This window comes from Hermetia illucens, chromosome 5 (assembly GCF_905115235.1).
Source record: "Hermetia illucens chromosome 5, iHerIll2.2.curated.20191125, whole genome shotgun sequence".
In the NCBI taxonomy this organism is placed as follows: domain Eukaryota; kingdom Metazoa; phylum Arthropoda; class Insecta; order Diptera; family Stratiomyidae; genus Hermetia; species Hermetia illucens.
The window spans coordinates 111,815,310-111,832,110 of record NC_051853.1 but is presented as its reverse complement, the minus strand read 5'-3'; the positions used below and the strand labels follow the sequence as shown (position 1 = coordinate 111,832,110).

At 38.8% G+C, this 16,801-nt stretch overlaps 1 protein-coding gene across 1 annotated transcript; it reads right to left on the bottom strand.

Moving 5' to 3' along the window:
• Positions 1–5,379: 5,379 nt before the first annotated feature.
• Positions 5,380–16,774, bottom strand: LOC119657079 (probable RNA-binding protein 19). The gene is made up of 6 exons (XM_038063834.1): positions 16,636–16,774; positions 16,096–16,585; positions 6,840–7,825; positions 5,967–6,784; positions 5,788–5,907; positions 5,380–5,727 (listed from the first exon to the last, which is right to left on the bottom strand). The coding sequence occupies exons 1-6, from the start codon at positions 16,669–16,671 to the stop codon at positions 5,406–5,408; spliced, it is 2,772 nt and encodes a 923-aa protein (XP_037919762.1). The 5' UTR covers positions 16,672–16,774; the 3' UTR covers positions 5,380–5,405.
• Between the last annotated feature and the right edge of the window lie 27 nt (positions 16,775–16,801).

Here is a 16,801-nt window from a genome sequence, read left to right as displayed (position 1 = left end):
TAATTCTGCAATCCCACAGTTGCCCTTCCATAGTCATATCTTTCTCTTCTAGTTCTCTTGTGGTTACTGTAAAGATGCGCCGAGTTCCTTTATCATATTGGAAACGCCTTCAATCTCAGGATTTACTAGAGAAAGACTAATTTTGTATATATTTCTAAGCCGTTTTTATACAAGAACGTTATTGATTATGAATTTAGGAATGTTTTAGCGTATTTTAAGCCAACACGGTTGTAGCAGCCCTTGGTATTTGTTCTTACTGACGTTTTGCATTCCTTCTTTCATCCTTCGCTTGTAATGTTCGTAGAGTTCATATATTATAGTAGAGACTCAGTTAAAAATTTCACCAGCGTTTTTTAGCATTTTGTCTTTTTTCCACCCATTGGTACTGAAAATTTAACGTTGCAAAAATATAGTATTCAAATATCTGAGTGCTCCGATTACTGCCCGAAATATTTGGGGTTTTTTGCATGATGGGAATATTTTCTTTTTGTTCTGATGCCAAAAGTTTTTAACATTATATCCCCAGATTAGTTTAAGAAGAAAGAAAAAAGTAAAACTTTCGGTCTGGTGTTTATATAAACAAAGTTGCCTTTATCCCCTAAATTGGGCATAACGCGTCAACTACATCTACGTGCCATTACTATTGGACCGCTCAAATGCACTTTAGAAACCTCCAGATCCTCGCGAGAAGCCTGCACTGTTCCATTGTTCTGCGCTATGTGTTTCTAAGGCAAACCACTCGTCCCGGTTTGCTCATAATGACAATAATTTTAGTGAAGTGTATATCAATAATATTCCGCAGTTAACAATGACAGTAACTCCCACTGACTTATGACTTAGTAGTATTAAATGTGAGGATAATAGAACTGAAGGAAAAAAATGGGAAACGGTAAGGTAGAAAATGGGAACTCGGCACTTCAGGTATGAAATATTTTGCGGATAGTTCATATTAGAATATTTGGGTGCACGATGGTTCTATCAATACCTAGCTGCAGGCAGTAAGTATATGAAACTATCCGTCTTCATGTCATACTCACATTGTGAATATGGTGTGTTAGGATGTAGTAAATTAACATGAAAGAGGTAATCTTAATCTATTATAACTTTATTACTAATAATAGGATTTTAAATGTACGGTATTTTAAGGCCTAGATGTCAATAGAAGCATCAACTCTGCCATGTTAAGAGTATTTACATAATATGCTGGTCCCAAGTCCAGGTAAAAGAGGAGGGTTTGAGGCAATGTACTTTATACTATCCTCAGTACATAAAAAATAAAATGATCGGACCAGGGAAAGAGATAAATAAAGTATATTTGGAGTTATTTCACTATGCAAAATCCTACCTGATCTTTCTTGGTGGCAGGTCCCGCGATAGACAGACCAAGGAAATACATCCAATGTCGTGAAAAACGAAATGATGGTAGCATTAAGCCTCTGAAAAATGCTAGGCCGTCCACCTCAGTCGACGCAGTCGGATGGAGCCCAGTTCTGTTGAGAAATGGGCAAGGGTTCTTGACTCATAGGGGGCGTCAGATGTCTGCACACTAAATATTGGCACCTTGGCTGGAAAGACCGAAGGTCTCACAAGAGCTCTTTGGAAAAGGCGCATTGATATCTGCGCTCTACAGGAAACCCGATGGACTGGTGCCAAAACCTGCGACATAGAACGCGAAAATGGGCAATATGACAATGACTATTTTATTAGCTCACACACTTAATATGGTGTTGTTTCTGTGACGCCATTATAGAGGTCGAATGATTTGATGACCGGTTGACGAAGCTCACGATTATAGCAGCTGATAGCACTATTCACGTCTTCACCGCGTATGCAGCACATACAGGTCGACATGATACCGAGAAAGATGCCTTCTGGCAACTTCTCGATGCAAAAATCTGCAACGTGCCCACTGATAAATATGATATATCATCATTACCGGCGACCTTAATGGTCTTATAGATGAAAAGGCAGACGGTAACTGGTGCCATGAGGCAAAGTGGTTTGAAGCGCGTAATGAGAGTGCCGAACGTATAGTCGATTTTACGGACACCCATGACCTTGTACTTATGAATACATCGTTCATCAAAGTCTCATCTTCCTACATTTTATAGTGGGAATAGTAAAACGTAAATTGACTATACTCTCATAAGACGCCGACATTTTATCACGGTCACTGATTGCAAGGCCGTTCCTTATGAGACCATCGCACCTTGCCGTCTTTCGAATCAAGCCACCGATAAAACAGCTTGAGGAACGCACTGGCCCGCCGCACATTAAATGCTGGCGACCTCGTGAGAAGAAAGAAGAAATGATCTCATTTAGGCATTTACCAACCAGGGCAGAATCTTGGAACCAAGTTAAAGATACGATCCACAAAGTGGCCTCTGCAACTCTCGGAGTCACCAAGCCAGGTAAGCGATTCATCAACCGAGACGCTTGGTTTTGGAATGATGATGTTGAAATTAAGGTCTGTGAAAAAAACCTCTCTACCACAAGTTTTTCAACTATAAGACGCTCGCTGATTGGTAAATTTACAAGACAGCCAACCGGGAAGCGAAGAAAGCGATCCCTGTCACTCAAGCGGTACAGTACGGTAAACTGGACACTCGGGATAGCGAAAGAGATCTGTATCGACTTGGCAAAAGTCGACACTGTCGCGTTAATGTTAAGAAGGGAGAATATTTCGAGCAGATTTCAACTGAAGAATAATTTTAAAATAATTTTGAAATAAATGAAGGGAGCAGTCTCGTTAGGAAACCGTCAAGCTTGTGAGCTTTTGTTTGGGGGCGTTGATGGCACGTAATGGTTTCCGAACGGCCGATTTGATTATCCATGAAATTGAAAAACTGCAATTTGGGCGTCGTGTTCCAACATACATTTCAAATACTGTCAAAAGCCTTCTCGAGACATCTGGAAAATGTTGATGTGAACAGTGTAAGAAAATATAGGACCTGCTCTCTATCGATCAAATTTTCGAGGGGCTTTTGATATATTCTAGGATAATTTTAGCTATTATGTTTGCAACTGCAAGAAGTACACAAGCACGGAATTGTTTTTGGATATCTGGTGATCATTCCATTCTTCCATTCTCAAATTCCCAGAATAGATATATGGAAGTAGTAGCTCTGCAGAAGATTCGAGATTTATGGTTGCTAACCCAAAAATCGCTATATCTCTTAGTAGTCTTTAACGATAAGCAGGGAATATTTTTAGTGATTTCTAAGCCCTCACTCATTACTTGAGTGGGATTTCAACTTCCCATCTTAAAAAAACTTTTCCCTTTTAAGGTTTTGTAAGACAAAACTTTATTAAAATCGGTTTACCGTCTGTCTGTCCGTCTGTCTCTTTGTCTGTCACACGCATTTTTCTCGAAAATGGTTATAGCGATTCGCACCAAATTTGGTGGGAACGGTGAACGCCCACGCTTACAGTGAGTTACATTCTTCTACGTCGAATTTAAGTGGGGTCCCCATACCTGCAAAAAGCTGTACATTTTTTTTTAATAAAATATAGTCATGTGGGGTATCAAATGAAGGGCCTCGAATAGTACTTTCCGAAGCTGGCTTGGTTTTTACATTTGTTGGAAAGGTGGAGAGTACGGGGGGTCGAAAGTGACAATTTCTTCCACGGACCCATTCTCAGAAACTACTCAACCGAAATATCTGAAAAAAAATCACAAAACTGCCACTCCATACCGTTATCTGTTCAAATAAAGTTAATAGCAGTATATTACTATAAATTTTAGTGATGAATCTGTGTAATAGAGCAATATAGGCTATTACATAGAGTATGATTCTCGAACCGACCCCGCTTGTGAACGGGACAAAGGCTGAAGAAAAAGAAGAAGACATAGAGCATGATTCTGAAGTTTGGTAGAAATCGCACTATTGCTAAAAGAGTTACAATAGGTCAAAGTTGTCGCTTCTTTGCAAATTTAAGACTCTGAATGTCAGTATCACGCGAAAGTGGATATTCTCACATAATATATCCATATGTATTACGTTCTAGTAACTAATGGGACAAATGTCCACTCACATATTTTTATAAAAGAAATAAATAAAACCTTGCATACCTGAAGCTTTTAGCTTCCGGTTTCCAGACTTATTTCAACACGAATCGGAGAAGCATTGGATTACAGACCTATCTTCTAATGCTAAACGTAATTACTTTTGTTTTCTTTTCGTTTATCTTAATATGCTTTTTGAGATACTGCAAGATTGTGTGCGCTGGATGGGGATATTTGTTGAAGAAAAGGCGAATCCATATCACCAATAAAGGCAATAGTGGTAATTGGAAGGTCAGCCGTATAGATTGAGTATAGATTATCGGTCCAAGGACATTGTTCTGAGGTAATTGTATGTCTCCTTAAAAAAGCTGCAGTTTATATAGATAAAGATGATATTGCGAAGTGAAAGTTTTTTGGAAAAACATTTATCCACATTTGGTATTGGGCGATTTTATGGAGACCAGGTGGCCAGGGTGTTGATTCATATAAAGATAAGTAGGTTAGGCCATTATTGAGCATTTCTGTTAGAAGTTGTTAAGCTTTTTGTGAAATAAGTTGTGATTCCCAGTGTGGAGATTACGCGGCATTGTAACCGCGTACAACTAAGCAGCGATGACCTAGCATGTTAAAGAACTTCTTGAGATAGTCTGAGATTATTATTTTGTAGTTAGGTAGACAATAAACCGATGCTACGCGAAAGGATTGTTTAGAATCTTCGATCATGATTGTAGAGTAGTAAAAGTAGGAAAAGTTTAATTCTATTTTTAACATAACATAACATAACATAGCAGATGTCATCTAGGTGATTTCCAGGGTAGAAGAAATATTCATACATCTTAAAGTTGTTTTCTGAAGTGAGGAGGGACAAGCCAGGTGATTGTCGCTTCAATTTAATTGCGTAGTTATTGGTGTTGAATAACTATGATAGTGACAATGGTAGACAGAAAAAGGAAAATCACAGCATTTTGTATCGTTGCTGTAAGAAGAGAATAAAGGGAAAGCATGGTGGACCTTACAGCAAAAACTAACTTCTGCAGAGAACCGAGTGGCTCGCTGTTCCGTTGGTAAATGTTAATCGGAAAATTTAGATGTGAAGACAAATTGACTACTATGCACAAATATTATCATTGAGCCGTAGTTAACGTTATACCTGATGACAATTAATGAGCTTGTTCCCCATTTGTATCGCTTAATATAGATCCCTGAAAAATAAAACAACGAAGGAGAAACATCCTTCGTTGGCGTAATATTTTTTAGCGGAAACAACTCGTTCCTTTCCTCACCACACCCCCTGCTCTTTAAGCGAGGCTTTGTTTTTACAGTGCACTACAACTTCAATTGTGCAGATATTTTAAGGAATGAAATCGCAACTATACGTAACAAATCATATATTTAATCATTAGCTCTCCGTGTCGTCATCACCAACATTTCCCAGGGCATTCACTTCGAATACACTTTTTTTACTTATTTTACTGGGTTTATCATAACTATGGAAGCTTTGTGCAGTTCTTTTCCTCAACTCATCAACATTATCATCATCAACAGAAGCCCATTCGAGGACTAGTCGACGACCGTATAAATGAGTACTTTGAGAAAGTGTGTCGAAAGCTTTCTTTGCATCACTTTTCGTCACGAAGTCAACAAAACCGAAACCGCGATGTGATTCTTCACCAGGAGTCATCTTCTTCGGCAACCGTACTGATTTCAATTCGCCAAAAGCTCTAAAATGTAAGTTATCTGTTATATCACTGTTGTCCAGGCACACACAACATCATACATACTTGAAAATATCACGAACTTCGTTAGTTTTAGCTTGAAATGGTACGTTTCGAACTAAAATTTTCGTACCCGTTTGCTTTGAAACATTTGAAGGCTTTCTCTGAGGTTTCTTCAGATCTGACCTAAAATATCAGGATAAAGAAATTTATTTGATCTTACGAAATTTATTTTAATTACTTACTTCAAAGTGCGGTCGCTGCGTTTCAACTCAACTTGATTACCATCGATTTGTGTGAATTGCATCGTTTTCAATGCCTTCTCTGCTGTGACTTTCTTCTTAAACTGAATGAAACCATAACCTAATGAAACTTTTTCTTTTGGATTCTCCGGATTTTTACGTATTGCAACTTGTATCATATGTATTGCACCTAAGCGTTTAAAGTGCTCTCGGATAACATCCTCCCGTGTCTTGAAATTCAAGTTTCTCAAGAAAAGCGTAGTTTCAGGTTCTGCTTCATCGTCATCCTCCTCAACCAAATTCTCTGAAGAAACTTCTGTATTAGTGGGTGTTTCATTGGAAACAAGATCTTCAACTTTTGATGAGTTGCCAGCTTCCTCTTCTTTGTCAGCCTTCTCATTGTTATTTTGCTCACTCTTAACAGCCTCGCCATCCGTTTTTGTTGTAAAAGTACCTTCTGGCGCCCATTCAAGGTAAAGTGGAAGGTTTTTAAATTTACTATATGCTAGTTTCTTGAATGCCTGCCGCGCTTCTGAAGGATCTAAAAATTCGATTATAGCTGTCACACCACTTGGTGGTAAAACTATTCGTCCTATCAAACCAAATTTCGAGAAAAGTGGCTTCAGGTCAGAAACTGATGTGTCAGCTGGTAAATTTTTAGCTAAAATAATGGTTTTGGACCGCTGCTTGGGATCAGTATCAAAAGCACTCAACTGAACATCATTTTCTTCTAAAAATTTTTTCATCTCCATAACTATTTGTGTTTCACCAAGTGCTAGACGAACAGCTGCGCTTGATCCGCCTTCGCTTGAGTCCAAAATCTGCAAATTCATCAAATAATTAATTGGTCCAGTTCTTAAAGGTGAATTTACTTACAGTTTCTTTCGATGTTTCGAATCGCTTAGCTAATATATTTGCGACTGCGTTCGCCCCCAGGAATAATGTGTTCCAATTGTGCGATTGACCTGCTGATTGTTTCAACTTCAGAGCTTTCTTTTGTTTGAAACTCAACCCTTCCTCGTTAGAATCAGCTTCCAAATTGTCTCTGCTTTTCCCAGGAATCAAATGAAACAACCTTCCGTGGAATAATGTACCATCTAATTCAGAGAAAGCTTTTACAGCGTGTTCGGGCATTACAAATGTCACAGTTCCGAACCCCTTTATTTGACGAGTCAGCGGATCTATGGGCAAATTAACTTCAGCAACGGGACCGTACTGTTCAAAAAGTTTTTGCACATCGTCCTCGCTAACGGTATAAGCGAGGTTCCGGAAAAAAATTCGGCCAGATTCGGATATGTCTTCTTCTTTCTGTAAAGCTTCTTCTTGTTTCAGCCACTTGGCATTTTTCACTCTTTCGGATGTCGACGCATCGCAGTTCGATTTGCTTTTCGATATTTTATTTTTCTCTGTGAAGTCAGAGAAAAAAATTTGCTTTCCGTTTATGAAACTCTTGTCTTTAAGCATAACCTTCTTGAAATCCTTCTCCGTCTTAAACCCGACGTAGCAAAAACCATGGACCTTAGTTGGCATTCGAACAGAAAATGGCTTTATTGGCTTGAAGTATTTGATGATTTCTTGGCGTTTCGTTCTGTATGGGATGTTGTGCATTTTGATGGTAAACAGATCAATATCTTTTTTGGGTTTCGAAGCATTTTCACGGGATTTTATCGATCCATTTTCACCCTTGTCAGGTTTCTTCATCAACGATTTCATATACTCCAGATCACTGATTTCTTTCTCTGCTAATTTAGGGCTGTCTTGCACTTCATCTTCTGATTCAAAATCGTCGCTTTCGCTCTTTGCTGAAATTACGCTTGTATCTGGAGCTGCATCGCTAGCTGAATCAGATTTCTTTTTCTTATCTGAAAAACATAAATCCTTTTATATATTTAAATGTTATTGTTATTGCAAATAGCACTACTTCACAAGCGTGGTTAACCAAATTGTATTCGAGTGATCTTCATAGTCTTGAATTAAGTCGTAAATAGTTCGAGGATTGTTTATAATCTCAAATAGCAACAAAAATGGGAAGAGTGAATTACTCAATAATCCTCCCCAAATAGCATCTAACGAGAAAGGACACTGTTCAACAACTGAAGGGTAGCATCTTGTCGGTTTATGGCTTTAAAGACAATGCAAAGTAGCAGCAAGTAAATATATTTCCATGTCAAGAAAGTTACTTCTTTGCAGGCGTGAAACATTAATCCTTTATTTTGCGAATATATAATTTTTGAGAAGTTCCTAGCAAATACAATGTTTCTTCAGTGTTCGTGCATATCTGTTGTATGGTTAAATTTTTTCCACAAATTGTATTGGAGTTAGGATAAACTTTTAAATTACTTGAAAGGGGATCTCAGAAACCCAAAGACCGGTCACAATTAGTTTCGCTTAATTAAAATCAAATCCCATGCGGAATACCGACCCCATCCAGAGCAGAAGATATGCTATAAGTATCGTACGATTAAGACGAATTAACTTTAATTAACAATTAATTGGTCGCGGCAATTATCGAGTCCTTAATTTAAAGCTGAGCCTGTTTCACCGACTAAGCTTATTCCGGAACAAAATGCCATCAATCATCTAGTATTTAAATATATTTTTTGAGAGAAGAGTTCCATTTGAAAGACACAACATAGCGATAGTAATCGTAATAAGACTGTGATCGCATTTCAGCTCGCCTCATAAATCATCTTTGCAGCTGCCACTGTTATTTACCTCAAAAATATTTTGAATATAACACCGAGAACTCTACAGAAGACTTGAAAAACACTTATTTGCAAAGGATATAAGATTCCTCTCCGAAATGTAGTGTCATTTTTGATTTCCTATTTATTAGTGGATATAATACGCAAATATACCTTGTGATCTTAAGAATCACATTGTCCACGTCATTCTTAAGAGTAAGCTTCCTGTCCAAGTTCAATTCAAGGTAGATTATTGGGTCGACCCAAGGGATAGATTGAGCGATAAAATTTAGCTTGGCTTGAGGAAGATTCGTCACACTTGTCTTAGATGCATTTAATTTAATACGTCATCGATGAGAATATTGGTGAATAAAATTTAGTCCATTTTCCAATTTATTCAAAATAGAAACTGGGTCGTAAATACATAGATATTTAGCTCTTACTGAGATATTTGGTGTATAGACATTGAGTAGCATTGGAGCCATGAACCCTGCGGAACATATCACGATATCACGAGACAGAGATAGAGGAGTATTAACTCTTATTACATAGCGACGATTTGCTAGAACTGAACTTAATTTTTATTTGCGAATTGAGGGAGTTCTAAGTCCGCGATCCATTGGTTATAATTCATAGGCATGTCGTATTTTTTGTTTTGCCACCATGTAGGTTGTAGCTGAAATCCAGCATAACACAGCACATCATTAAGGAGAGATATAGCATCACATTACAAAAGCTGTTCCGTTCGAAAAGTCTCATCATAGGGTCAAAGCTCTTACTGTACAAGACAATGATCGTGCCAGTTCTCATGTATTCCTCGGAGACTTGGGTTCTTAGCAAGAAGAATTGCAAACTCTTGGCTGCGTTCGAGAGAAGAATCCTCCGCAGAATTTTTGGCCCCCTACATGAGGATGAACGATTCCGTAGCCTACATAACGACGAAATCTCTAAGCGATACCATGACCGTCTGGTTGTGGATTAAATCCGGTTCAATAGGTTACGGTGGGCGGGTCACTTAATCCGTATGGATGAGGATGATCCAGCCCGGAAAGTCTATAAGGGCAATATCTATGGTAGAAAAAGAAGACGAGGCAGACCCTGCCTTAGATGGAGCGATGGCGTAGGTCAGGACGCCAGATAGCTTTTAGGGATATCGAATTGGTGGACCTCGGCGCAAAACCCAGATGTCTCGAGTTCCTTATTAAGGCAGGCCTAGACTGTTGTTGCGCCGTTGATGATGATGATGATAGCATGACATGAGACACCGTAGAGATCATCAAGTAAAGCGAAAATAGTAGGAAGTTGGACGCATAAGGGAACTACTAAAAGAATCGGAATGGAACAGGTTGAACCACGTCACGGGCATTGTGCAGGCTTCTGAGAGAGGGCGAGATTAATGTCAGCCAAACCGCTTTCGTTGTTATTTCTGTCAAGGAAGGGTGGTATTTGAAAATCTCGCTCACAGAATTTTACTGAAAGTTTAAAATCATTGCGTTCCATTAAGTGTTCCTCAGAACTGATATCCTTTTATTTTTTGCAGCATAATTTATTTATTCGATTCCTTTGCCACTGTTTTCTCAACATATTTCGACAACCTATGATATTTCGTGTCTATGACTAGATTGCTTAAGGAAACCTGATCCCTGATCTATATGGACTTTGGGTGTGGTTTTCTGAAGAGGTTGATTAATATTGTCAGTTAATTGGTTCTACCATATCACCGATTTGCTGGTTTCCGGAATATTTAATAATAATAATCGTTGGCGCAACAACCATGGATCAGACCTTGAAGTATGTTAGAGCACTTCATTCAAGACCGAACGGTAACATGTCCGAGATTTGACTCAGTTACTCATTCACAGCTGAGTCGACTGGTATCCGACATCCAGTCACCATAACAAATCTCTGTGCCAGCAGTGGGATTTTAACCGCGACAGCTCAGCGCTCTAACCACTTGAACTATCCGGACTCCGCAATATTTGGTAGAATTCAATTATTTGAGGAGATGCGGTCATCAAAAAGTTTGATAATTTGTATCTTTGATTTATTATCATTTATTAGGGCTGTGGATAATGGCCATATCTTTATGAATGGCGGCTAGCACCGACAGCTCAGAGGAATTTAGTGCACATTGAGTTGTGCCAGTTGATATGTTCACATCGCCGCCACTAACGAACTAGTCTAAAAGTGGGCTCGCAGGGAGCATAAATATGAAGATTTCGCTTTTGAACAAATACGCCTTGCTTTGTTCGATCCAATGCAATTTCACAGTTGGTGTCTGGTATTCAGATCACCACAAAGCAAATACCTTCGATTTGTTATTAGCAATGCCAAAGATTTTAAGTGCCTCTAATTTTTCCATATTTAATTTAGTTCCAGGACGTAGTTAGGTAGTATTTACAGCCTCGATTTTAATGCCATGTTACTTGAGTGTCAGGGAAGTGATATACTATTTCGAATATTTTTTTACATCTATTAACACTCCTCCGGCTTTGACCGTCTTCTCTGTCATTTCTCTAAATTTTGTAATTACTAATATAAATTTTCTCTTTTTTTGAAGCCAGGTTTCTGTAATTGCTCGAGTTGAGCATTCCATGTAAGCAATTTCAAACAAGTTTTAATTGTATACAAACTTAATTGTTAATTCGAATAAAAAATTTAGTTGATCTGCCCGCGTTTTGCATTGTCTTAGTCTCCTGATTAGTTCCGCTACTGAGATAAGTTCCTGGTGCGGGTAATGATGTTCTCGCTGCCTAAATTCTACAGAGTTACCTGCAACTTGACTGATCGGGTTCCCGTTAGAATGGGACACGTAATTCCTCGCTTTATGAACTACCTTTTGCTTAATATCGATGTAATCTGCCTTTTTGAGATGCTATGTTGCGTCCTGCAATTAGCATACTTTATTTTCTCCTTTTTTGGTTCCTTTTATGCGGTATTCCGTGAGTTTGTGACATTTACTACAAATTAGGTATTTAGTACGGAGGCAACATTTGAAAGTTCCATGACCCCATAACTGGCGGTTGCTCCTTTTTTGCGTGTGTGGTAATACCAGTAAACGATAGTGTGCGTAATAACCTTAATTTTACGTAAATCCTTCAACTTGACGCCTTTTTCAAAATATATGAAATAGTAGCAGTAATATCCTTCCGCCACTTCATTGCTGATTTTTTTTATGTCGATGACCTCGCGTTAAATAATGCCTTTCAAATATTTCTTTAATTCATCACAGGGCATATCATGCAGCTCTGGTAGCATTATTTTGTGGGGCGCTCATCAGGCCAACAATGAGTGAAAAAATTAACCTTTTTTAATATTAAATACTCGCGGACTTTTTCGTACAAATAATTTCGTTCCTATTGACATCACTTTGATATTAAACTCTTTGATGGCATGTTCTTTCATAATTATTATTATTGTTTCCCGCGATATCGTGCCACTCAAAAACTCCAAACCCTTGATAACACTTGTCTCCATCGTGTTATCGGTATACTCTGGTCTAAGAAAAACCGGAATAATGAGCTCAGTCGATATACAGGCCAGAAGGATTGGAAAAGTGGCAGTGGATGGATCACACTTTAAAAAAGGGCGATGAATACATTGCTGGCTATGCCATGTCATAGTAATCTAAGCTCCGTGGTTAATGTAGAAGGATCCAGAGAGGAAAGCTGCGTGTATTTTATCCGTTAATTTTTCGAAGGCTTCTTTCATACGTTCCAGGACTATTTTCGTTAATAAATTTACGAACGCAGGAAGAATCCAATTGTCGTGCCTTTCCTCAGAATCTTAGCGGTGATTCTCTTATTATAATCTCTGAAAAAAATTTCCGATGCCCTGGATTTTCAGATAAATGGAGATAAAAATTTTGTAGAAAAACTGGCGGCTTTACTTGGCCTGAGCACATTGATGGCCCAGATGATTTCATTTTGAGACGATGACTTCCTTTTTCTGAGAGGTGTAACTTCCCTCGTTCTTATACAATTCAAAATTGTGGTGAGCTGGCCATGAGGCGGCCTTTAAAGACTTTGACAGCATCATCGAAAGATTCGTGGTCGCCAATATTTTCTTTCTTGATGTGGTACACGGTTTAAAACTCTTTATTATTTGTAGGAGTTTCTCCCTCCCTGGCCAGCGGAATATTAAATGTTCTTTTGGCAAACTGGACTACCGAGATTTGATGATTGCATTCAGATTAAACGGAAAACCACATTACACAGGGTGCGATTTTTTTTAATGGGAAGCATCAATAAGAATTCATTCAAATTTGGACATCATATTAGTGATATTTCGATAATTTTTTGCATAATTTAAATCAAAAGCAAAAAAGTTACGCGATATTAGTCCACTGAAGGTGGTAACTAGAGTTCTCTAAGTGCGCTACATGAAGCGACTCCAGTTTTTATCTGAAACCAAACAGGTTTTAATTTTACATTGCTTACGTATTTTCTAAAAATATGAATGAATGCAAATGAAAATAATCAAATTTAAAAAAGTTGCAGCTGTTGAAAAAATATTTCAATTTTCAACATTTTTACAAAAATTATGCAAAAAAAAATCACTTAAAAATAAAGTACTATCCCAAAGGTACGTACGTAATTTTGTAAAAAATCATACCTCCAAATATCATAATGATCGGTTCATTATTTTTTGAGTTAGAATTCTCGCAAATGTGAAAAAATGTGATGTGATACCCTTGTCGCAACTCGAAAATTTCCCGGATTTGAGTTGAAGTGAATTGTTAGGCATATTTGAAACAAAAACTAAATAACTATGCAACAGCACTAAAGGGCATTAATGAGTCGTGTGAATGTTCATGCATTGTGAGATTAGAGGATCAAATCGATTTCCAAGGAATGGCTTATCGGAGCAGACCCGAGAATATTGGATCTCCTGCCAGTTGGAGAAGAATTGATTCCATGACTCATTCGTAAGAAGGATGTTTGCATCCCACATCCGTTCACGATATTGTCATCAACAAATTCAAAAATTATAACTCCTCGAAGTTCCACCTTTTGCCATCGCTATTCTCAAAGAAATTAACTTTGATACGTTTGCGGTTTCCTTAGTTTGCTTTATTTTGAAAAAAACCCTAATTTTTAGTTTTTCTTATAAAATGCTCTTTAATTCAGCATTGTGTATTGTTCCATGGCCAAGGTTCCGAGACGTTTGCAGTCAAGGGTAAACCGAAGCGCTAGCGGGCGTCCGGACGCAGAAACCAATATCCAATTAGATGCATATATACACGTATGCAGCAAGAACCAAAGTTCGTTAGAATTTACATTATAATTGTGTCTTTAATATGTATGCCTTGGAATTATACAAAGAAATATTTTGTTATTGTAGGCCAGAAAACGACCTTTTTTATGCTAAACGATAGACACAATTACCGCTAATACTCTTGATTGTTTATAATCCCAGCATGCTATGTAAATAGCATATTGTGTAAACTCTAAATTATTCTAAATTATGTCCCAAACCCACGTAAAGGAGGAGGGTTTGAGGCAACATACTTTGTACTATCCGCAGAAGAACAAAAATAAAGTGCTGGGATCAGGGAAAGAGATAAATAACGTATAGTTAGTTATTCCAATATGCTAAATCCGACCTGATCTCTCTTGGTGGTTCTTCACGCATGTACGGCGGCTGGACGTATGTAAATTACTCCGAGCAAATCAAATACGTGTCTGCACGCTAAATATTGTAACTGTCACAGCAAAGACCGAAGGACTCGCTAGAGCTCTTCGGAAAAGGCACATTGATATCTGTGCTCTATAAGAAACCCGATGCTCTGGTGCCATTAAATGGTGGCGATTTCATGAGAAGAACTGATCTCACTTACGCGATTACTAATCCTTACGAATGTGAACGAATCGTGAAACAGTTAGAGACACAATCCGCAAAGCGGCCCATGCAACACTCGGGGTCGCAAGCCAGGTACGCGGTTCATTAACCGAGATACCTGGCTTTGGAATGATGGTTTTGAAATGAAGGTCCGTGAAAAGAAACGCCTCTCCCACAAGTTTCTTCACAATAAAACGTTGGTTAATTAGCAAATTCATAAGAATGCCAACCGGGAAGAAAAGAAAGCGATCGCTGTCACTCGAGCGGTCCATTACAAGAATCTTTACGATAAATTGGGACACCCGGGCTGGCGTCTTGCCAAAAGCCGACATAAGTGCGCATAGAATATCGAACACGTCTAGTCTATTGCGTTAATAACAAGAACGGTACTTTCCTTACCGACAGTCGAGCTGCGACGGTTAGATTGCGATAATATTTCGAGCAGATTTCAACGGAAGAATTGGTTCATCCTCCACTGCCACAAGCATTGTCACCATCTAGAGCCATTCCCCCTGTAAGTGCAACTAAAGTCGTGGAAGCAATCAAACCAATGAAATTGGGCAAAGGAACAGGATCTGATAACATCGTAGCAGAAAGGAAAGTGAAGAACTGGGACCCAACACTATGGCTCAGTGAATTCCGCAGTCAGGAAGATAGATCACTATCTGATTAGCAAGAAAGTACCACAGTTCCAGTGGAAAAAGAAAGGTAGTCCTGCAGAATGTTCAAATTACCGTCCGATCCGATTGCTGCTACCATGAAGATTTTTGAACGCATTCTTGACAACCGTATTTGCGAAACCTATCAAATAACCCTGAATGAAGCCGGATTTGACAAGAACTGTGCAACTACTGACGCAATACATACTACGCGGTTACTCATGTAGAAATGCCGTGAGAAGCATCGCCCTCTTTACATTGCATTTCTGGAGAGAAAACGTTTGACCGTGGTAATCGAAATGAAGATGTTGCGTTGGACTAGTGACGTAACACGCATCCGAAATGAGGAAATTGATAATCGATCTGGGATTGCACCGATCATGGAAAAATTGCGAGAGAGACATTCTCGATGGTATGGTCATGTAATTCCCACTAAAGAGAATTCACTCGAAGTCGATGGTACCAAATGGACGGCCGAATCAACGTTGGCTTGATACGCTAGATGGTGATTTGAAGGCCTCACAATTACATCCAGATCAGGTCTTTGATAAAATAAAATGGTGCAACCGATCAGGACTAACCGACCCCGCTTGTGAACGGAACAAAGACTAAAGAAAGAGAAGATGATTCTTGTTTGTTCCCAATCTCGAAAATAATTGGCATGTTCATTTCCATTGTCCGGATGAGTTAATTGTTAGAAAGCTAGATTGTCGTAGCAGAAGGTCGCGGTTCAAATCTGACTGGTGCCAAAGGGATTTGCATCGTGACTGGATGTTGGATACTAGTCAACTCAACTCTGAATGAATATCCGAGTCAAATCAGTACTCCACTGCTACCACATTGCCTCATACAAGGTACCATAATGTTGTGCAAACAGTCCATTTGGAAAGAATATAAATTCTTTGAAATGTTCTATATTTTGTTTCATTCAAGGATTATTGTGCTCACCTGCGTCTTTAGTTTCTTTTGTTGGAACTTCTGGAACTAACACAGCGTCGTTGGCCCACAAGTTTCGATCCTTCGTGTGCACTTCAATGAACTCCACAAAATCTGGGTCATCTTTACGTCCACCCACTATTTCATCCAATTTATCCTGTTTTTTCTTTCTCTTTTCCTGTTTACTTTTTGATTTTTCCGTCTCCTCCTCCGTCTTTTCACTGATCCCATGTTGCTTTTTGTACGCCGAACTCTCCTCAGAATACTTGCTCCACGCTTTCGGCTTTTCCTGAGACCCTAGAGAAGCACAGACTTCCACTTTTATCCGGCTAGTTTGTATGAATGTGTTGTTGAAATGTTTGAGGGCTGCCTGGGCCTGTTCATCAGTTTGGTAGCCCACGAAAGCGAACTGCCTGAATACGCCATCCTTCGTGTACTTCAGTTGAATGTCTGTTATCGTTCCCTTTGTGCCAAATACATCTCGAAGCTTTTCTTCAGTTATCTGTAATGTATGCAATTGTAAACTACTCCATGAATAAACGAAAATATTACCTTTTTCGGCAATCCTTTCACTATTAACCGAGACATTGTTTACAAATCGCAGCCTTGCACGTGCGACAACGCCAAATGTCAACCACCAACGTTCTTTTCTCGTTGGTTAAGTCCAGTGTAATGAACGTCAAAAGCTTTCGATGAATTTAACGAAGATTTCCCCGCT

Coding starts and splice junctions, on each gene's coding strand:
- LOC119657079 (XM_038063834.1), bottom strand. CDS start 16,671: ATGTCTCGGTTAATAGTGAAAGGATTGCCGAAAAAG. Junction 16,586..16,635: donor TGAAAGGATTGCCGAAAAAG/GTAATATTTTCG, acceptor CATACATTACAG/ATAACTGAAGAAAAGCTTCG. Junction 7,826..16,095: donor AAAAGAAACTAAAGACGCAG/GTGAGCACAATA, acceptor TATGTTTTTCAG/ATAAGAAAAAGAAATCTGAT.